The sequence below is a fragment of the Mirounga leonina genome, unplaced genomic scaffold (genome assembly GCF_011800145.1).
Source record: "Mirounga leonina isolate KUSES-001 unplaced genomic scaffold, KU_Mleo_1.0 Mir_114, whole genome shotgun sequence".
Taxonomy (NCBI): domain Eukaryota; kingdom Metazoa; phylum Chordata; class Mammalia; order Carnivora; family Phocidae; genus Mirounga; species Mirounga leonina.
In genome coordinates, this window is record NW_023270265.1 from 1,638,122 (window position 1) to 1,661,033 (window position 22,912).

The 22,912-nt window shown below is 38.2% G+C and overlaps 2 protein-coding genes across 7 annotated transcripts in view; one reads left to right on the forward strand and one right to left on the reverse strand.

The window, feature by feature from the left end:
• The first annotated feature begins 660 nt into the window (after positions 1 to 660).
• On the forward strand, positions 661 to 16,291 carry NUDT13 (nudix hydrolase 13). Of its 4 annotated transcripts, XM_035021478.1 has the most exons (9): positions 661 to 760; positions 6,919 to 7,010; positions 9,884 to 10,023; positions 11,216 to 11,350; positions 12,155 to 12,261; positions 13,019 to 13,144; positions 13,306 to 13,417; positions 14,123 to 14,277; positions 15,208 to 16,291. In XM_035021478.1, exons 2-9 carry the CDS (start codon positions 6,928 to 6,930, stop codon positions 15,409 to 15,411), a joined length of 1,062 nt encoding a protein of 353 aa, XP_034877369.1. In that variant the 5' UTR covers positions 661 to 760; positions 6,919 to 6,927; the 3' UTR covers positions 15,412 to 16,291. The 4 variants fall into 4 exon arrangements, with proteins under 4 accessions (XP_034877369.1, XP_034877366.1, XP_034877372.1 ...); XM_035021475.1 differs by lacking the exon at positions 661 to 760 and having other exon boundaries at positions 6,396 to 7,010; XM_035021480.1 differs by lacking the exons at positions 661 to 760; positions 6,919 to 7,010; positions 9,884 to 10,023 and adding an exon at positions 11,837 to 12,001 and having other exon boundaries at positions 11,262 to 11,350.
• The window catches only part of ECD (ecdysoneless cell cycle regulator), a 43,055-nt gene continuing 25,099 nt past the window's right edge, over positions 4,957 to 22,912 (reverse strand). Inside the window, exons 12-15 of one of the 3 annotated variants that reach the window (XM_035021412.1) lie at positions 21,176 to 21,243; positions 19,433 to 19,647; positions 17,764 to 17,974; positions 4,957 to 5,784 (exon numbers count right to left, since the gene is read on the reverse strand). In XM_035021412.1, the coding sequence (XP_034877303.1) occupies positions 5,762 to 5,784; positions 17,764 to 17,974; positions 19,433 to 19,647; positions 21,176 to 21,243 (517 nt within the window). In that variant the 3' untranslated portion in view covers positions 4,957 to 5,761. Of the gene's footprint in view, positions 5,785 to 14,472; positions 17,975 to 19,432; positions 19,648 to 21,175; positions 21,244 to 22,912 lie in introns of those variants that run through there. The other 2 variants (XM_035021410.1, XM_035021407.1) reach the window with 2 other exon arrangements.

The following is a 22,912-nucleotide window of genomic DNA, read 5'->3' on the forward strand; positions in this document are numbered from 1 at the left end:
CATTTGGTATTCATTAAATACAAGTTGTCAAAACTGTCTTCTCCTATAAAGTAAGAAAAGAGCAGAACCAAAGCAGTTTTGCTAGACTGCTTTCAGTCCTAAGGAATCCTGCCACGGTTGATCAAGGGATGCATTCTAACATAAGCTCACACTCACACACATTTAGACACCGTCTGGTCCTTTTAAATTGGCAGAATTCGTGAAATGTTAGAACTAGTTCTAAAGTGGGCATACAGAGACAGAAAGGTTGAAAGTTATCTGAGTTCCTGCCCCAACACTCTTTTCCTCCCCCACAAAATATGCCTTCTGTGTACTAGGATGGGTTTAATGACTACCTTTTTGTTATTCAAAAGTGAATCTACTGCTTCTTCAGAGACAAGGTCGGTAGTTTTTCTGGTAATGGATTTAGAAGATCTTAGATCATGCTTTTTGACACTCACGGTTAACTTTGCTGTTGGAGCGGATAGCAGCATGCCTCTGGATTAAACCACAATTCCCAGAGTGCATCTCTAGGTGAATTCTGGGAAGTGTGGCAAAAGCATGCTTACAACCATGGTTAACTTTGGAGGACTTAACAGCCAGCATGAAACCAGAACTACATTTCCCAGAGTGCATCTCTAGGGGATTCTGGGAAGTGTGGCAGAGGCCGCAATGGTCCCTCTAGGAAAGGGAAGCCCTACTTCCCAGGAACGTTAGGAGTTCCCTGGTTTCTGCTGATTTTTGAGGCCTAGGAAGGCACCCTCCCCCAACAGAATTCAGAGTGAGTACAGCGGAATAGAAAACTGTTGAGGTTCTAAGCCCAGGAGGGATTTTATGGGAAGGCATAGTCAAAACTTGAAAAAAGCTCTTGGTCACAGCATTTTGTGATTTTAGCTTAGTCTTTTCCTTCTTGCACAAACCAGGGAATGGCCACAGTTTTGCATCATAACTTAAGGAACTATCCTTTTAACTAAAGCTAATATTTTTCTGGAACTTTCTTGGAGAGTCATTTAAAAATAGAATTTGCCTACTTTTTTGCGTTGTGCCTGCATTATTTTTGAATTGAGGGAGGAAACATTTTTTAGAAAGCAAACCATAAAGCTACTTAGTGAGACCTTGAAATCTGTATTCTGTGGCTCCTCAGTTTTGCCTATTTCCTCATTCCATTGAGGTCCACAGTAATGAATAGACAGAACTGAAAAGGGCTCTCTCAAACACTACCAACCTTCTTGGTAGAAATAACCACAGAGATTCGAGATGGGCCTTTTCTTCATGCTGTAGTATTTTACAAAGTAATCTTTCTTCTGTTAAAATGAACAGGATGAGAAATGTGGGAATTACTTATTACAGGGGCTTGAGAGAAATTGTTAATCTTAACAGCCTTGCCTCTTCATTGAATAGTTTTTGGTAAAAATAATATTATCTTTCATCTCTATCAGTCTTTGTACTTTTAAAATACGTAATCGTAAATGAATGTTGAAAAATGCTTTCCCATGTATTTCTCATCAACACGTGAGTTTTGGAGCCAGATAGCCCTGGGTTTGAAACTGCTGCTATCTAAATTGTGATTTCAGATTAGTTAAAGCTTTATCTTCCTCACTTGTAAAATGGGATAAATTCATTCATTCATTCATTCATTCACCTATCTATATTGTGTTTTACATTGTGATAGAGACAATGCTAGGTGCTATAGATAGGGGAAGATACAATCCCAACCCTTGAGGATTGTACAGTCTAACAGATCTGAGAATTGGGTATGTGAAAACCTGACATGGTTGTAATACACTTTAGATCCATTTTCTCTCCTTCCTTCCCCTGTGAGAAGTGAGACAGAAACCAAGCTCCTACGAGTTAGGTGACAGCTATAGATCACAAATTCAGTCAGTGGGAGAGCCCAGAATAAAAGTCCGGAGTCTCTTCAGTGCTTACTTGCCTGTTCCTTCCTCGGTTTGGAGATACGCACAGACACTGTAAATAAAACAGAAGGCAGTCCTGGGCTTGTCATCTAACGTAAAATAACAGTGCTAGTATTTTCTTCCAAAACTTATTTCGTGAATAGTGAACTTTTATCCCCAGAATGCCATCAGGAATAAAATACCATAATACTTGCCAATCCAAACAAAAACAATTCTGTTTGTAATGTGGATGTGAGTATCATGGCAGGTTTACCAGTTGTTTTGCAGCATGTTTACTAAAGGTAAGCCCTTGAGCCAATACACTTTGAATAAAATATCGCACTGAAGACCCCTAAAAGAGTAAAAAATCACAAACTATTTAGAAATAAGTAAATTTTCCCTGCATTAGATTTCTAAATAGTAATGGAGTTATAAGAAATTATATTTTCATTCTAAAAGTAATTTCACATATCCTCATTGTTAAAAGACCTTTTTTTTTTGTACTGAGGTACACAAAAGCAACACATATAGCAGTTGGTTCCTATAATGTGTTTCTATGATCATATTATGGAAAATGCTGGAAATGTACTATAATATTCTAAAATCTAGAATAGTCAAAACCACAGTAAATAAATGAGCACAGGACATCAAACAGTTTGCAAAAGGGGAACTAGAACTATTAAATCTCAAAACACTTTCAATCTTGGTAGTTATAAAAAAAATATAAAATGAAAGTTTTTTTTTTTAAACCAGACACTACTGAATCTTGTAAGTGTGGCAATGTGTAGAAGGAGCCATATGATTTTAAACTAAATTTTATCCCAGTAATTCTACTTTGGGAAACTTAACCCAAAAATATCAGCACACAGGTATTTAGTGGTATCTTATTTCTGGTAATTTAAAATCAGAGCAACCTAAATGTCTAAAATCAGGGGAATGTTTAGCAAAATAAGGATGAGTCTACCTGAATGTAGTATTTTGCAGCTAAAAAAAATTATATAGCTTATACAAAAACATGGAAAACTGCTTGTGATGTGTTTCATGGGAAAGCAAGTTGACAAAAATGTGTCCTCTGATTACAAATATGTAGAAGTTGTATGTGTAAAAAGATTAGAAAATACGTAAGTTATATTTATGTGGCCATATTATGGACACCCTCATAATTCTCTTTTCTAGATGTCCTGTAATGTAATTATGTTAATTTTATAATTTTAACAATCTATTTAAAAGAGAAAAATATAGTTAAAGCAGATTTTTAAGGAAATCGTTTTCTCTTCTTTGACTTTTCAATAATCTCTATACTGTTTTTATATGTGTATAAAAAATATACAAGGGACCATTTAGAAAAGGAATTAGACTTAATTTTTATCTACTAGGTTTATGACTGTACCAGTGAAGGTGTAGTTCTCAGTTGAAATAAGTCTGGTTTTCCTTTTGATTGTTAGTATTTTTTCAAAGTTACATTAAGAACTTGACTTTGTTTTTTATAAGCTCTGTGACCATCCCAAGAGTCAGCAGACCATGATAATCCACAACTGGCTAAGGTTAATTTTGTAACAGAAACTAGGCAAAGCATCAGGCAGCCAAGTACAGTGGGCCACACAGATTAGTTGGTACTTATAGCTCAACCAAACAGCTCTTGGCTCTCAGGATTCAAGGAACTCACCAAAAGAATTCCTTTTGGCTCCCTGGGAATGTGCTGAGGTACTCCTGTTGATGATATGTTATGTGTACTTCTAGTCACTTTAAAAATACAAATAGATACATATCTAATTTATGTTTACTGATATGTATATGTCCTTTTCTTTTTCTTTTCTTTTTTTTATTTTTTTAAAAATTTTTTTAAAGATTTTATTTATTTATTTGAGAGAGAGAGAATGAGAGAGAGCATGAGAGGGGAGAGGGTCAGAGGGAGAAGCAGACTCCCCACTGAGCGGGGAGCCCAATGTGGGACTCCATCCTGGGACTCCAGGATCATGACCTGAGCTGAAGGCAGTCGTTTAACCAACTGAGCCACCCAGGCGCCCTTCTTTTCTTTTTTTTAGAGAGGGAGAGAAGTGGGGGCAGGCAGGGACAGAGGGAGAGGGAGAGAGAGAATCTTAAGCAGGCTCCACGCCTAGTACAGAGACCGATGCAGGACTCGATCCCACAACCCTGAGATCATGACCTGAGCTGAAATGAAGAGTCGGATGCTTAACCCACTAAGCCACCCAGGCTCTCCTATGTACTTTCCTTTATAAATTAATTAGATCACGGTAAACCAACCAAATATTACTTGCTTTTCTTACTTAAACATATATTGTGAATATCTTTCCCTGTTACTATATGTGAATGTTTCCACTGTTATCTTGTATTTATTTAAAGATTTTATTTATTTGAGAGAGAGAGTGGGGGGGGAGGGGCCGAGAGAGAGGGAAAGAGAGAATCACAAGCAGACTCCTTGATGAGTGCAGAGCCCAATGTGGGGCTCGATCCCAGGACCCTGAGACCATGACTTGAGCCAAAACCAAGAGTCAGATGCTTAACTGACTGAACCACCCAGGTGCCCCTCTTCTATTTATTTTTAAGAGCTGTATATTATTTCCCTTTATCATACCTTTCAGTTAACATTCCTATACATATCCTTTCCTTCTTAGGATAAATTCATAGAAATGGAATTGCTAGGTGAAAGGGATGTTTATTTAACATTTCAATAGATATTCCGAAATTGCCACCCAAAAATATTGTACCAATTTGCATTCTCAGAGTTTGTACATGAGACATATACATATGACATACCCATATACAAGAAATATATTTCTTCCAATATATCACACAAGTCTTTTAATACTCTCCTAGAGTGCGTTGTACCCACATATCACATGTTCCCTTCTGGGAAAGCTATGTTTGTTTTCTCTCTCCTACTAGAGTCCCTTGACCGTAGGTTTTTCATCAGTACATTTCTTTTTTTTTTTTTTTTAATGTTTTATTTATTTATTCATGAAAGTCAGAGAGAGAGAGAGAGAGAGGCAGAGGCAGAGGGAGAAGCAGGCTCCCTGCCTAGCAGGGAGCCCGATGCGGGACTCGATCCCAGAACCCTGGGATCATGACCTGAGCCGAAGGCAGACGCTTAACCATCTGAGCCACCCAGGCGCCCCTCATCAGTACATTTCTGTGTTCCTTAAAGGACCTTGCATAAAGTCAGTTTTCAATAAACACTTTTTGTTGAATGTCTTTGCTAAATATATTTTACCCTTGGCTAGGACATAGATTGTAGCCAAAACTGTCCAAGGATTAGTCATCAGTGATTCATAATTATGCAACCAAGAAGTAAGCCTAAACTTTAGATGTTCCTCAGTGATTTGTTTAGTATCAAAGCTTGCTTTGGTTATTTAACTGTACTGATTTTCTCATTTCAGTGCAACTTCTTGACTTTTATTGCCAGTGTGAAATGTACTTTTCATGGGGAATAAAATACTTATTGATATACAATTTAAAAGGAATTACCTACAGAATGGATTCGTAAGATACAGAATTTTTTTTCTCTCACAATGGAATACACAAAATAGAAAATATCTTAGATTCATATAGATTTGCATAGCTGCCTTTTGAAATATTTTCTTAATGGCCATGATTTTTGTATTTTTCTTATCTATAGGATTCCTCTTACTTCATTCTCAGAGGGACTTTGGCTTTCATATATTCTCCATTACTCTGGAGACATTCCCAGTCTTACCTGGTCTTAGAGCAATGCTAGCTGCTGGAACAAACTTCAAAAGTTCAGTTGCTTAATATGGTAGAAGTTTATTTCTCACTCATAAATCGTCCAAAGTGTGTGTTGGGGGGGGTCCTTTGGTTGGCAGGTGGCTTTTCTCCATGCTGTGATTCAAGGATCCAGGCTTCTCCATCTAATGACTCTGCATTCCAGAGTCTTCCAAGCAGAAGGAGGAAAGAGGATGAAGGCATACCCACTTCTTTTTTTTATTTAAAAAATTTTTTTAAAGATTTTTTTTTTAATTTATTTGACAGAGAGAGACACAGCAAGAGAGGGAACACAAGCAGGGGGAGTGGGAGAGGGAGAAGCAGGCCTTCCACTGAGCAGGGAGCCCAATGAGGGGCTCGATCTCAGGACCCGGGGACCATGACCTGAGCCAAAGGCAGACGCTTAACAACTGAGCCACCCAGGCACCCCTTATTTTTTAATTATTTAAAGATTTATTTATTTAGGGGCGCCTGGGTGGCTCAGTTGGTTAAGCAACTGCCTTCGGCTCAGGTCATGATCCTGGAGTCCCGGGATCCAGTCCTGCATTGGGCTCCCTGCTCAGCGGGGAGTCTGCTTCTCCCTCTGACCCTCTCATGCTCTATCTCATTCTCTCTCTCAAATAAATAAATAAAATTTTTTTAAAAAGATTTATTTATTTGAGAGAGAGAGAGAGTGTGCACACATGCGAATGGGGGGAAGGGCAGAGAGAGAGGGAGAGAGAGAATCTCAAGCAGACTCCAAGCCGATGGTGGAGCCCAGTGCGGGGCTTGATCCTATCACTCTGAGATCAGGACCTGAGATGAAACCAAGAGTCGGATGCTCAACCAACTGAGCCACCTGGGCACACCCTAGGCATACCCACTTCTTAGCTGCTTCAGCCTGGAAGAGATATACATCACTTCCACTCACATTCCATTGTTAAGAACTACTTTTGTCACTGCTTAGATATAAGAAGAGAAATGTAAATTGTGGCTTAGCAGCTAACTTCTAGCAACAATTCTACAATATGGAAGGAGGAACATATTTTTTTGTAGATAATAGAGTCTCACAATAACCTATTAGGTAGGCAGAACAGGTTGCAATTTTGTAGATTAGAAAAGAGGTACTAAAAAGTTGAAATCCCACAGCTAGTTAGTGGCACAAATGCAATTTAGAAGCCAGATCATCTGACTCCTATTCAGTTTCTTTCCTTAATATTAAAAAGTAATCCTATCCTGGCGTAAAGTATATCACCTCTTGGTGATTCATTACTTTAAATTGCATACTATGACTTTTTTTTTTTTAACTCCTCTTTTCTCTAAGGACCTGACAATGTCCCTGTATTGTGGAATTGGTTGCAGGAGAAAGTCTTTTTGGTACTTTAGGCTGCTGTCAACTTATGTCACTAAGACCCGGTGAGTTGTGACCAACCTGAGCTCTGATTATTCTCTCTTTGGCCCATTAAATTATAAAATATAAATATCTCAAAATCCTACATTGAGGATTAAGGATACATGATTAAGATTTACATATAAGGGTAGTCATTGCAAATTATTTATAATTGGAAAAATTATAAATAAATTTCCAATATTACCTAAAATGTCTGACATACTTAAATATTAAGTTCTATTAAGATAAGAACTTTGTCTTTCCCAGTATGGTACCCCTCGTGCATAAAACAATATCCGGCGCATAGTAGGCACTGAAGGATTGTTGAATGGATGAATGAACAAGAAGGGAGAAATTAATGATGGTATACCCCTATGATGGAATTAAAAACTATACTGAATAATAATAGTTTATGAAGTTTCCTGAAAAAAAGGTGGATAATTCTAATTCCCTCACCTCTCACCTCTAAGAAAGAACTAAACTACCAGTTAAAGGTAGACCAGGAGAAAAAAAAACCCTACACCAGTACAGGAAGATGGTAAAGGACTTCTTTGTCACAGCCTGGGCAAATTTGAAATCTGTGAATTTGAAATCACTAGCCTGTTCTCATAGTTTTGGGGTTTAAACTTGCACCATCTGTGTTATGGTCCCCAAACCCCAACCTAAGAAAAGAATATAAGTAGTAGTCGTAGACTTATAAGACCCCTGGGCACCTTACAGAAGCAAGGTAAAACTCCTCTGAAGAGATAACACTCATAACCAGGGCTTCCTAAATGAAAAGCTCTGCCGAACATGAGTGCCCAGTCCAGAATTTAAAGGCACGTAAGCATACAATATTACATGAACGAGAGTGAGAAAAGAAAATTGCAGTACTTAAATTATTGTAGGTTATTTGCAGTGCTCAGGCTGAGACTCTGAGAACAATAACTGAATTATTGAACAATTATTGAATGGTCTAAAAATGACTGTTAAAGTGATTAAAAAAAATTTTTTTTTAATTCATGTGACAAAGAGAGAGAGAGGGGGAATATGAGCAAGGGAGAGAGGCGGAGGGAGAGGGAGAAGCAGACTCCTCGCTGAGCCAGGAGCCTGATATGGGGCTCGATCCCAGGACCCTGAGATCATGCCCTGAGTTGAAGGCAGACGCTTAACCATCTGAGCCACCCAGGCGCACCTGTTAAAGTGATTTTAAAATGAGTAAAAAGTCATGAGAGAATGAAATTCTATCAATAAAGAACATGGCATGAAAAGAATGTTAAAGAAAAAAAGGCTACAACTTAATAGGTATGATTCTTAATATACCTATCTATATACAGATACCAATAAATAGTTTGAAGAATTCCCAGGTGTAAACAGTGATAATCTCTGAATGGTGAGATTCTTGATTTCCCTTTTTTGAACAAATTGCTAACTGTATTTTCTGACTTTTATGGGATGACTTTTTATTTTTATAAATAGGAAAATAAGTTTATGTCTGATAATCTTAGTGTTGTTTCCATGCTATTATAATTAAAGGGGGAAAATTAATTTTTCAAATTAGTGTTCCTGATCGAGAAGGAAAATGTAAGGAATTTTTTGGATCTCAGTTCCAGTTCCAGTTCGGCCCCAGATTTAAGACCTGGGTGTTTATGTAGGTGTTGTGCTTTTTAGGGTCATTAGGGCAAAGCACAGGTTGTACCACTCTTACTGTTCTTTTAGGAAGGCAGCGGTGTTTGTTCTATTGTTTATATTTGGTAACTTCTGAGTGGCACATGTCTCTCCTTTGACATGAATTAAGTCTTTGCCCCAGGAAGTGAGTCACTTATAATAAGTTTAAAAATACCATGAGTATTAAAATCTCAGGTTTCTTTGGTCTTGTGTTTATGAAGAGCTCATTGTAACCCCTTTTATCATATAGTCAAAAATAGGTTCCTAAAGATGCCAGTGGGGCACATTTATCATTTTGCTTTGTAGTTTTATGTTGAACCAACTCTCTTAGTGTTACAAAAGCTCCCAGATCCTACAGGAAATATCCATAAACTGTGTTGCCTACCTCATGACAAAATCTGCCATAAATCTGAGTCTGTTTAGGGCTTTTAATAGGCAAAAATGGTTATCCCTAAGGCTTCAGAAGGAGAATCTACATTCAGTACCCCCTGAATCATGTGGACCCTGACCCAATTTCCAAGGCTCTTGAAGGGATAAACTTAGGTAATCTTTAATGAAGGTGATTGAAAAGCCTAGATCTGGATCCAGTACTATTTCTTCTAGAGAAACTAATGATAGGATGTTGTCTTTTTCCACATTTGTATTTTGGCTATTGAAGATATTACACTTATTAAATAAGCGTAGGTCAAGTATAGGTTTCACTTTCCCATCAGTGGTCTCTGGTAGAGATAAGGAGCTAATGGTGTCCACTTCGAGGACTAGGTGTTGGAAGCACGAATGCACTGAAGATAACAGCTCTTTATCTCCCTAGATTGAAAGAGAGTTAAGGTATGGTGTTGGCTCTCTGTCTACAATAATAAAGTCTGCTCCCATTCCTCGGTATTCTGTGGTTGATGTTTCCTCACTGTACTTGTTTTCCTTTCACTCCACTGCATGTAAATTCTTGCCTCATAGTGTAATATTGGCAAAGTACCTTGAGGTTCAATTCAGTAAATATTTATTACCCTTGGAGTTCAATTCAATAAATATTTATTGAATCGAGCCATTCAATATGCTAATTACTAGAGATACAGAACTAAGGCTAACCCTGCCCTAAAGGAGATCCTAGTCTTTCAGGGGAAAGAGCAGTTTAGGATATAAATAAAAGGAAATAACTGTGATAGGAGAGGGATGCAAGGACCAAATTCTGAAAGATGAATGCTGTACAAGTAACTAAGTGTGGTTTTAATAATGCTTTATTTCCAAAATACAGGTATTTATTTGAACTGAAGGAAGATGATGATGCATGTAAAAAAGCCCAGCAGACAGGAGCATTTTATCTCTTTCATAGCCTGGCTCCTTTGCTTCAGAAATCGGGACACCAATACCAGGCCCCCAGGCAGAGCCTACTAGGTAAGCCCAAAGAGGACCAGCCTGCGGCCATGAATGAATTTCATCCATATCAAATCCCTGAGAAGGATCCTTCAATTTTAGAGTCCAGGTTTTTCAAACTATTTCTACCAGTTAATTATTTAGTGTATAAACCTGAGTTGCCCAAGTATTATTTAGTAGTGGTATGAACCACTATTGCCTTAAACTAGGGGTCAGTGAAACTGCTGTCCAAATTGGAACCCACTGCTTGTTCTGTAAATACTGGAACACAGCCACGCTCATTCATTTACATATTGTCTATGGCTGTTTTCGCACTACAGTGGCAGAGCAGAGTGGTTGTGACAGAGAGCCACGTGGCTCACAAAGCCTAAAATATTTTGCCAAACCCTGCTTAAACCAGTGATTTCCAGCCCTGTGGAATTGCATACTCTTCTACTGTTGAGATTTGCATCATGACTTCATTTCTTCTAGAAGGGTCAAAACTTAAAAGTGAATTAAAATTAATGTTTTAAGAACTCTTTAAGGGTATGTAAATAGACATATCTAAGCATTCAAGGTACTAACTTTCAGTTTTATATGATGTCACTATACACTGACTTACTTCTAAATACAAAGCCAGTGAATTTCCTCCATGGGTCAGAGGTTGAGTACTTGGATAGGTAGTTTCTAGCAGTGCAAAAGAATATCAGGATGCCATCAGAAGGCAATGTTATGTTGTATTATGAACAAATAAATATGTCCTTCACACACAGGAGGACAGATTTTCTCCCTATACAGCACTTGTCTTATACAGACTGGGATCTTGGATGAATAGTCTACCCTAGACCAGACACCCAGCATAATCTGGAGACTACATTGTATGTAACTGATTTGGTCTCTAGCATTTTAAGCATACACTTTTTTTTTTTTCCAGCACCATAATACATTAACTGTATCTTTTGAACTAGGGGATATTCTCCTTTCATGATACAATCACAGAATACAGTGGTACACAGCAAGAATTCCTTCTTTAGTCTAAACACTTCAGAATGGGAAGATGGAGGCCTAGAGAGGCTGATTAGACCAAGATCACATAGCTAATTAGCTGCAGGGCAGTGGCTAGAAGCAGGTATACCTACTTCAAGCTGAAGTAGATGATTTCCTAGGTTAATAAGACTGTGGTGATTTAATGAAAAACCTTTGTTTTCTTCCCTTCTCCTTTTCTGTTTCTTAGAGTTGGAAAGGCTCCTGGCAAAGTTTGGACAGGACATACAAAGAATAGAAGACTCTGTGCTGATTGGATGCTCTGAACAGCATGAAGCATGGTTTGCTCTGGATCTAGGTCTAAACAGCTCCTCTTCCATAAATGGTATAGAACATTATTTCTAATGGGTACTTCCCAGTGGTGCTCAGACTTAGGGATTTCATGTAATAGCAAAATTTCAAAAAAAATTTTGTGAATACCAAAGGTTATCAACCTTGTTTTGTTTTGTTTTTAAGTTAGGACCAAAAAAATACTACCCATCTACTGTCATCATCATTTAAAAGATAAAGAATATTTTAATACTTTCTAAGCTTGGTGGTACGTACACAGATGTTTGTTTTATTCTCTGTACCTTAATACATTTTATATTTCTTAAATGTTTTAAAATTCATGACATCATTCTTATCTCAGGTGACTAAACATGTTACCATGCTCAGGGTCTTCAGACCTGCATTTGGGAACCAGTTTGGTATAAGGTTCATGGTTCCTACTAGGCTTTCCTTCTCTCCTTCCAGGTCTGGTTGTAAATGTAATGATGCTGGAATGCAGTGCAGATAGGAGCTTAGAGGTGCCATTTTACCTCTTTTCCAGGGAGAGTGTGTGGTTAGTGCAAATATTCTTATTACTCTGAAGAGGATCTTGAGAAATACTATGCTCTGATGTTTTGCAAATTTGCCTGAATATAAGAAATCACCCAGTGCTTGTTTAAAAATAAAGATTTCGGGGCCTTACTCACCTGCTGTTCAGAATCTCCAGGTAGGGGCTTGAGAACCTGTATATTTTTTATTTTCCCTAATAAAGTATTATCAGGCGAGTTTGGGAAACACTGCTTTAATAGGCATACTTGAGAGGGGCCCCAAGGCAAAGTTTGGTGTTTGTTTCATTTTATCCTCTGTTCTCATTTTCTAGCTTCCTTAGAGAAACCAGAAATGGAGACAGAGCTTAAGGGCTCTTTCACTGAGCTGAGGAAGGCTCTCTTTCAGCTGAATACAAAGGATGCCTCCTTGCTGACCACGGTAGGTTCTGACTTCTTAGTTCTGTAGGAAATTTGGTAAAGCAATGTTTATGGGTGAATACATGCATGCATGCACAAGGCTAGAATGACATTTGGTTTCTTCTTGAATAAATCACAGTCCTTCCTACAAACCTTGGCAGAAGGACAAGTTGCTGTAGGGAGATTGCTTATTCTTCTTTCTTTTGCCCTTATTATTGGCAGGACCATTTTCTCCTAAAGAAATGCAGATCTATCAGCCTCCTGATATTTTTAATGACCCATAGCATAACATATCATTATGTTACTCCTATGAAAAATTACTTTGTATTGCTTTAATGACTTGTCCTCACAGCTTTAGACTTCACTTGTTAAAGTGCTTTTGGTTGTTCATTTTACTTAAAAAGACATCTCTAAACATTTTTATTTGCAAAAAAATTCCATCTTTATTGGGGAGGAATACCTGTTGGGGCGTTACACTACATTGGAAATATCTTATTTTTAAGTTGGGTCCTAAGTACATGGGCCATTCATTATAATAGTTTATATATGTATTTTAAATGAATGATAATACTTTCTCTTATTCATATTTCAGATGCTAGAGGAGTATTTCCAGATAGTTTCCTTATTTTAAAGTTCAAACAGTTAATAACCATTTAAAGTAGGTGAGCTGGAAAGGGATTGGCATTTCCCTTTGAGTTGCTCTAAATACTAGGCCAGCACTATTATAGATGAGCTTCACATTCTCTCCAAATGAAATCAGCCTATCTTTGTATTCCTAGGCTCAGGCTCTTCTCCGTTGGCATGATGCTCATCAGTTCTGTAGCAGAAGCGGGCAGCCCACCAAGAAGAATATGGCTGGCAGCAAGCGTGTGTGCCCTTCCAATAAGATTATCTATTATCCACAGGTAAGCACTACTTTAAAAGGACAGTAATCCAAGAAGACTGTGCTAGCCTGTCCTGGGGACAGAAGCCTGTACAGTTAAAAGGCTTTCCTTAGTTATCCATTCCTTCATCCATTAACAGGCCCCAAACCCTAATGTCTAAGTCTTCCATCCCCTTTTCCTAGATGGCTCCTGTGGTGATTACTCTGGTGTCAGACGGGACTCGATGCCTGCTTGCCCGCCAGAGTTCCTTTCCCAAGGGAATGTATTCTGCCTTGGCAGGTTTTTGTGATATAGGTAAGAAGTTTAGGGAATGTACAGATGACTGGAGGACACAAAAGTTTAACAACAGTAGGTATTTCTTTGTCTTGTTGCTTTTATGCTTGGAGTCTCAAGCACACTGTTCCCTGTCAAGTCAAGAAAATAGCCTTCTGGCATTATAATTTTCCAATATTAGGCAAGTTTTCAAACATATGGCATACCTGAAAAAATTATACAGTTAATACTCACCCATACACTTACCACCTAGATCCTACAATTGTTTTCTTCATTTCCTTTATCACATATCTACCCATTCTATCCATCCACCAATCCATTTTATTCTTTGATACATAGTTTGCAGACATCAGTACACTTCTCCCTAAATATTTCAGTGTGCATTGTATTAATTAGAATTCAATAGATATTTACAGGTTTTTTTCTCAGTCCATTGGGGTAAAATTTGCAAAAGGTCAAACATGGCATTAGAATTTTATTAAAGCTGAGAACAGCAGTAGCCTGTCACTCTTCTTTTGCATTCTCACTAATTAAGTAACTAGTATAAGTATTGTAGTTCAGCACCCAACTCCAGACTTGAGTCCTGTTGCTGTAGAGACTCAGGGATTTAGGGCTCTCCCAAGAATACTTAATTGAGACTTTGGAGCCAGTTTGGGGCTCCTTTCACAAATGGGCATCTGTATCACCCTTCCTGCTGCTGTCCTGAATTAATCTGAGTGCTTATAGGTGAAAGTCTGGAAGAGGCTGTCAGGAGAGAAGTTGCAGAAGAGGTGGGATTGGAGGTGGAAAGACTGCAGTACTCTGCATCCCAGCACTGGCCCTTTCCTAATAGCTCACTCATGATTGCTTGTCATGCAACTGTGCAACCAGGGCAGACAGAGGTAAGTTCTGATGCTTCCTTAGGCTGTGATATTTCCTTTGCTTCACCCACAATGGTCAGTAGGCACCTTTCCAGTCCAGCATTGTCTACGTTATACAAAGATGTGTAACGTAGGATTTGTTCCCTTAAGGAGTTTGCAGTCTTATAAAGGAAGCAATCTCCATGAAAATTCAGAGCATCTGCACAATTACCATTCTTCTTTGTATGTATTTCAGTCATGTGACAATTTATTTTTCAGCAGGACTTAACAGAGCATCTTATACAGAGTAGGCACACAATAAATATATCAAATTAAAGGACTGATTTCAGGGTTGGTCTTATTGTTCAAGTCTGTTAGGATGTTGGGGACCAATTATATAAAATCATAGGAACTTCTGGTTGAAAGGGATTTAGATGTTGTCTTATCCAGCCTCATCTTGCTCTTCTACAGCATCCTGATAGATGGCATTGTGGTCCCTACCTGCCAAAGTCTATTGTGTTTTGGTTTGCATAGAATTAATAATATCTCATCTGTCTCAGCTTCCTGCAGATACAATGTGCATTGCAAAGAAGATACTATGCCTTTGATAATCATTAATAATCCCTTATCCCTTAGAGAAGAGTAATTTTATGTTCTTTTTAAATTGAAAGTTAATCAAGAATTATTTATATATTACACCTCACTGTTAACCACTCTTTAGTATTTCAGTATTTGTGCTTCCAAGATTTTTAAAAGGCACTTTTTTCTTTTACACTGTTTAAAAAAATATATTTAACTCTCACCTTTTAATTATGCCTCTTTTGCTTCTGCACAGTATCTAAAACTGATTATCTCCCAGCCTGTAGATCCCAGATACTGCTCAGTTCTGGGAACATTTTCTCACCTGTGGCCAGAGTATTCTAAATTTTGTAGCTCCTAACCTTACATTCTGTTTTTCTTTATGTCTTTTAGATCCAGGTGAACTTGAAAGAACTAGAGGCAGCTGGCTGGTTCAGTCATGATGAGGTAGCCACAGCCCTGAGGAAAAACAATCCATATACTCAGCAACAGTATGGGACATTCTGGTTGCCCCCTAAGTTAGCCATTGCCCACCAACTGATTAAGGAGTGGGTGGAAAGCCGCCCTGCTCTACCCTGCCAGCTTAGCTCAGATTGAGCCACCTAGATCCCTTCTCAGTATCCTGGAGGGGCATAAAAGAGATCAGTTGATAAAAGGGAGGTGACCAAAGGCCATCTCCAACTTCATACTAAGGCAGAGCAGGAGGTGACCCTACAGCAGGATGCCTCTAATAGCAGTGAAAGGAGGTTCCTGTTCATAGGCAATCAAAATGCCAAACAGATAATGACGATTGTCAAAATCAGAGGGAAGTTTGAAGCATTAGTTTGGATATAGGCCCCCATGCACCCATTTTCACTGAGGTCTTGGAAGCAAACATCTTTTGGCATGTATCTCATTAACGCTGGGTTTACACTAACTGCAAAAATGCCTGGTATAATTTTAATTTTATCTTAGTATTGAAGATACATAGCAAATCTCGACCCACTACTGAGTTACCTTTCATCCTCATAGAATTAAGAAAAATGGCACAATATAACATTAAAAAATTCATGTACAGGTATTTTGTACATGGTATTTAAATAAAAGCCTTATTTCTTTAAGTCATCTGAAGGGATGAAGAAAGTGGGAGCCAAGGTCTTCCTCAGAGTACCCTGTAATAAATCAGATGCAGTGATGTTCTGCTGGGGTAATTGCATCCCAGTGGGGCTTAAGAGAGCTAAGTCTTTTGCCGTTACTTGCTCAGCTTGTGACCCAAGGAAAAGATGATCACTTTGCCATGTCTGATTTCCTAAATATAAAATGGTCACTGCCATTTGCATACTGTAAGTTGTAACTTCAGCTAAGGGATTAGTGAGGGTGAACCATTTCTTGTTTTATGGGATAAACTAAATTTAGGATTGCTCATCATTCATGTATGTCATTCTATACTTTGTCATAAGGGAGAATTTATCTGGAGGAAATAAAATAAATTTCCACACCTTTGTTCAGATGTATTTTTCCGTCTTATGAAGTGAGGAAATAGTAGAAAGTAAGAATCTGGGGCAGGGAGTAGGGAGGGAGAAAAGGAATCTATTTGTATGATAAGCATTGAAGCCCAGGTCCCAAGTGTGGAAAAACTGAAGCGATGTGCAGAAGAAAAATTGTTAGAAGTCTGTTTGAAAATAGGAATGGCCGGGAAAGAGTTGTATCTTCAGATGATTTCAGGCACTAATTTGTGATAAAAGACTCAAGTGCTAGAGACACTAAGATTATTCACACATTAAAGTCTACTAGATTCTAGAACTAGACAAGATGAAGTACTGAATTTCCCTTTGATCCCAAAAGGTCGTTGCTTTTGCCATTGCCGGCAAATCATCAGGACTTTGGGGAAATCAAAGTGCCTTCATCAGGAAATGTTGAGGGATAGTATGTGATGGGACTTGATTGTCCTGTTAGGTTGGCAGCTTGCCCTGACCTGAACTAAACCCAGCATGTAGAAGGGAAAAGCACTCTCCAAAGGGAGGTCCTGAGATTTCTTCATATCTTGCAGTTAGAAGAAAACAGTTCAGGGTCCATGTGTATTACCATCTCCCAATCTTTTCTCTCTCTCTGTGGGTGTGTTTGTGAGCACCTGTGTACACATCCCCAATCTGAAAATACTGATAGAAAGGGGAGTGTGCAGGATTCATGTTAAGTTTCTCAAACTTACCATGGAGTAACTGTTTGCTTTTGGATTAATGTGTTGATTTGGAAAAGAAAAATGAGAGAGGCTAATAGAGGAGCTGTGACACTGAACTTTATTTCCTGGCAGTGAGTGGGAGGAGGGCTTTGCTTCTTAGAACTCCAAGGATATCTGAAAGCTGAGGCAAAAGAGGGCAGGGCTGAGGTACTGAAAATGGCAGATAAATAAAAGGAACTTTGGTACAGGGCCTACCTGGCTGGACAATATTCATGTGGCAATGAGGGATGAAGGTGGTAAGGATAAAAAGAGCCCACCAGTCCGTGAAGCAGAAGAGCAAAAACAGGTAAAACATTAAAACAAATGTATTTGTCACCAGAGTGAGCCTGGCTAAAGGTCATTTCTGGTAACTGGAATAAAAAAGCAACTCATTCACTTCTCATTTTTGCCTATCACCCTCCTTTCTCTTCCTTTAATCCTCAGTAAAGATCAACTTAATGTTCTAAACACGGAGTGTGTAAATCTCTCAGGGGCTGTCCAGGGGCTTGATTTTTCTCTCTTCTGCTGACTTCAAAACCTTGTATGTACCTCAGCTGAGATCACAAAGACTTATGCAGAGTGGACAACATTTGGGGCTCACAGAGGAGAAGTTAGCCTGTGAAACTTGTACTGAAGAAACATTTTTACTAAATGAGTCATCTAAACTATACATGAGCACAGTGAGACTCAATATTTATTTAAGAAGAAAAAAAGAGAGGCTAGGTGTGCTGGCTAATCTTGCGTTGGCTTACTTGTGGGTCTGTGATCAGTGTTATCAGGCAGCTGTACTCCCATGCTTTGTAAAAGGTTGGACGCAGGTCCTGCCAGTCCAGCTTGGGAACTATAGGATTCCAGTATATTTGAAACCAGGTTCAGGTCTATATCCACTGGTGTCATAACAGATCCTCCTGCACCAGAATCTTCCTCATCTGAATTATTATTGGTAGTCTGGGATAGAGGTCCCTTATTTATGGAGAGAAAACAAAATCATGGAATAGGCCATTAGATTAGATGGTAGTTACAAAAAAAACTAAGCAATAATGTAAAACTGAAATCTAAATTAAAAAGGCAATTTCTTATCCTTAATGATAGAAAATAAAAATGAAGTCTAATAAACTTCACAATTTAACAAATATTAGAATTTGGTTCCAGAGATTTTAACACACTTCTTTCTAGGAAAAGTTTCTATAAATTGGATTTCTTCCCCGTTTTGAAATAGCCCAAGGGAGATAACCAAAGTTAAGGAGACATATTTATAGCTTGCCTAAGAGTTTTAAAAGAGATACGCAAATATGAACATTAAAAAGAGAGAATCTAATTTTTTTCTCTAAATGAAAGAAACTAATTTCCTTTTTATCCGCCCCCCCGAGGCTCTGTGGAGTCCAACCACAAAGATTCTGAATTGTTACTTGAACCTCTCTGGTTTCACAGATTGGGAAAGGATTTGAAAGACTGTAGCTTGAGTTATAGGCCTTAGTATCTTTGCTATTCAAAGTGCAGTGCATGAATCAGCAGCATGCTGATCCCAACACTGCTTGGGAGCCTGTTAGACATGTAAAATCTCAGGCTTCACCCCAGACCAACTTAACCAGAATCCACATTTTATTTTCTATATTTTACTTTTTTTTTTACTTCACTTTTACTTAGATCTTTAGATGGCTCATATACATATTAATATTTTAGAAACACTGCTTTAGATAAATTTAACATTGTTTCTTGGTTTCTATTAGGTTTGGGCAATACTGGAAGTGATTATAGTTTAAATGTGGCTTAGATGATCAAAGCAAGGTAAATAACATTCATTAAGGGCCTTATGGATTTCACTGTTGTCTCATTTAGTTCTCATATTGATTCTACAACATAAGGATTACTGGTTAATAGATATATATTCACAGCGGATGGTTGAGCTGGATTTCAAACCCTAATCCCCAAGGCTCCAGGGTCCACTCTCTTTCATAATGTCTCTTAGGCCCAGGTTAGACACTGCTGGTATAAAAACTAGGATAAAAAAATGAGTGGAAGATGAATTCTTAATTTGGCCCTAAATTAAGGAAACACAGAACAAACACTATTAAGACTTGAAAATTATTTGGATATTTAAGATCCTTTCTGTTTTTAAAGTCTGTGTAAGCTGTTAGTAGTAGAATGCAACCACAAACTAGTCTGACCACACTGCATGACTTTTAATGTTAAATCCTAATGGATAACATAGAATAAGTAATATAATTAAACATATTTAGGAGGACAAAGTTAATAATCCTTAGGGAAACATTAGCAATCTTAAATTCTTATTTCAAATCAAAATATCAAATTCATCATCAAAAAAAGGAAAGAAAGAAAAACTAAGATAAAATATAGTTTTAGCTCTCCTTCATAATATTAAGATATTCAGATAGGGGAAGAGGTTAAACACTCACGTACCATTTGCTTCTGGGTGGTGAAACTTTTGCCAATGCTGGTCTGTGCCAATTCCTGGTCCATCTGGGCCATGTATGACTTGAGATTATTAAGAGTTCCTCTTACAGATGCTTCTTCCCCAGTCTCTTGGGTTTTAAGATCCAAGTCATCATCACTATCTAAACATTCAAAGTCTTCTTCATCCAGATCATCGGAGTCTGATTCATGAGGACTTGGACCTACACAGACGCCAACACAAAAAGAGCCACATGGTAATTTTTTCTTGAGTGATTATACCTCTCAAAAGAGTTAAATATTATCTGCGGAAAAGGACAAATATACAGAGGTAAATTACTTAATAAAAATCCCTTCCAGAAAATGGTACTGCGGGCAGATATTTGCAGAAAAGTACACAGGCTGATCTGAAAAATACAGCTTTTTTTTTTTACTATGAATTCAATAATTAAAATTTTTTACTTAAAATTTAAAAGCTACAGAATACATGGATATACTTTGATATAAATATTCAAGCCATATGGAGTTATTATTGTCTCACATCTCACTCTCTTCCCAGAGTTAAGCATCTTTTCACAGTTTGGTGGGTACCCAGGCCTTTATGCAGTTCTTTACGTATGTATAAAAACGTAAGGGTAGGGCACCTGGGTGGCTCAGTTGGTTAAGCGACTGCCTTCGGCTCAGGTCATGATCCTGGAGTCCCTGGATCGAGTCCCGCATCGGGCTCCCTGCTCGGCAGGGAGCCTGCTTCTCCCTCTGACCCTCCCCCCTCTCATGTGCTCTCTCTCTCTCTCATTCTCTCTGTCTCAAATAAATAAATAAAATCTTTAAAAAAAAAAAAAAAGTAAGGGTATTACACACATACACATATCACACACACACACACACACACACTGAACCATGGTTTGCTTTTCCACTTATTTCTAGGTCTTGGAAGTCCTTCTTTGTGAAAACATGTAGATGGATCTCATTCTTTCTTAAGACTGCACAATATTTCATAATATGAATGTACTATAATTTAGCCATTTCCTTCTCCATGGACATTTAGGACATTCCAATTTTTTGCTACTACAATGCTGTAATCACTATCTTAGCACATATGTGTCCTTTTCATAGAGAAAATTCCTGGAAGTGAAATTACTAAGTCAAAGGTTATAAACTTTCTAGAGTTCCAAACCACCCTGTGAAAGACAACTTAAACTTCCATGCTCATAGTTTGACAGTACCCATTTCTTCAACCCTTTGAGAAAACTGGGTATTGTCAATCTTTTAAATCTTTGCCAATATGGTGGGCAAAAAAATAAGTTATTACTTTGTATTGTGTATTTATTTACTAGAAACAAGTATTTTCAAATATTTATTTGTCTGTATTTCTTCTTCAAGGCATTGCCTGTTTATATCCTTTGTTGATTTTTTAAATTGGGCTATTTGTCTTTTTATTATTAGGGTTAAGTACAGTAAGTCAAAAGAGAAAAAACAGTGTAACATGGAAGCCAAGGTAAAACCATATCTAGCCACACAGCATTCACTCATTCAACAAATACTCAATGAGCAGCTACTATGTTAGGCACTGAGCTAAGCATCCTCTGCAAAATCATTCAACTGGGCAGAAGTTCGTGGTTGAAAGAAAGTCAAAATCATTAAGAGAAAGCAAATACTTTGACTTCCAAGAGATCCAATGCTCTAGTACTCTAGCAACAGCCTTGCTACTTATAGTTTCAGAATCAGAATAAACATCACACTGTAACTTACCTAAAATCTTGTCAAAATAATTAAGAAAAGAATCTGCATCAAAAGTGATTGGAGCCTCGGAAGGTTCTCTGTAAGATTAAAGGAAAAAGACCATTTATTTTGAACACAACTCTCTGGAACTTTTTTTTTTTAAGCAGTGCCATTCTTAGGACTACTACTAGAGATACGATCTCAAAAGAAGTACAACAAGAAATACTGTAGTTTAAATGGTCTTGCAGGGCAGAAGAAATGGGAAAGACTGATGAAATAAAAGTAAAGGGTGCTGGGGTGGCTCAGTTAGTTAAGCAACTGCCTTCGGCTCAGCTCATGATCCCAGAGTCCTGGAATCGGGTCCCACATCTGGCTCCCTCCTCAGCGGGGAGTCTGCTTCTCCCTCTGCCTTTCCCCCACCTCTTGTGCTCATGATCTCTCTTTCTCTCTCACAAAAATAAATAAAATCTTTAAAAAAAAAAAAAGAAAAAGTAAAAATTTCACTTTGTTTATGCACATTTAACTTACACTGATTTAGGGACCTACCCACCCTGCACCTCCCACAAGATATATATATATGGCATTAGCAGAACAAATCACATCTCTGAGTTAATTTTAAAAAGGTCTATTTCTTTAGGAACTAAACTTTTAAAAGAACATATTTCCTCTTATCTCTTTCTTTTTTTTTTTTTTTAAACTGGCTCCATGCACAGTGTGGAGCCCAACATGGGGCTTGAACACACAATCCTGAGCTCAAGACCTGAAATGAGATAGAGAGTCGGATGCTTAACCGACTGAGCCACCCAGGCGCCCCCCCAATCTTTGCTTTCTTAAAAAGAGAATACTGAACATAAATTTTATTCTTCTCATGAGGCTCAAGAGCATCAACATGAATAAAGATATATTTGCCATACAAGTGACAATTCCATCTACCTTATTTTCCTATTACTTGCCAATTCCTATTATTTCTTCCTCTGATGAACTCTTTTATCCCTCTCTTTTGAATGTGAAGCTTCCAATCGGCTTGTGGGGTGGGAGATTGAATGGAAGTGTGGATTTGCTGAGAGCTAGGTGTTAAAAGCCCATAAGGTTCTGAGTAAAAGTTTAAAGAGTAAAATACACGATTTCCTTGCACAGCTCTGGGATGGACACTTTTAGATCTGTTGAGTAGTCTCTCTGACTTACTTTAAGAATTGCAAAGAATCAGACTATTTTTTTTTTTTAAAGATTTTATTTATTCATGAGAGACAGAGACAGAGAGAGAGAGGCAGAGGGAGAAGCAGGCTCCCAAGGAGCAGGAAGCCTGATGCGGGACTCGATCCCAGGACCCTGAGATCATGACCTGAGCCGAAGGCAGACGCTTAACCATCTGAGCCACCCAGGCGCCCAAAGAATCAGACTATTAAAAATACAACTCCAGGGCGCCTGGGTGGCTCAGTCGTTAAGCATCTGCCTTCAGCTCAGGTCGTGATCCCGGGGTCCTGGGATCGAGCCCCGCATCGGGCTCCCTGCTCAGCAGGAAGCCTGCTTCTCCCTCTTCCGCTCCCCCTGCTTGTGTTCCCTCTCTCGCTGTATCTCTGTCAAATAAATAAAATCTTTAAAAAAAAAAAAAAAAAAATACAACTCCAGATAAGTCATCATGGTACTAGGCACCAAAAGAGGGAAACACAGCAGTACAAATCATTTACTGAAAAGAAAAACAAGAGTGGAAATGGCAATGACTAGATGACTTCAACATCTGCATTCTAACTACTTAGATATTTATAC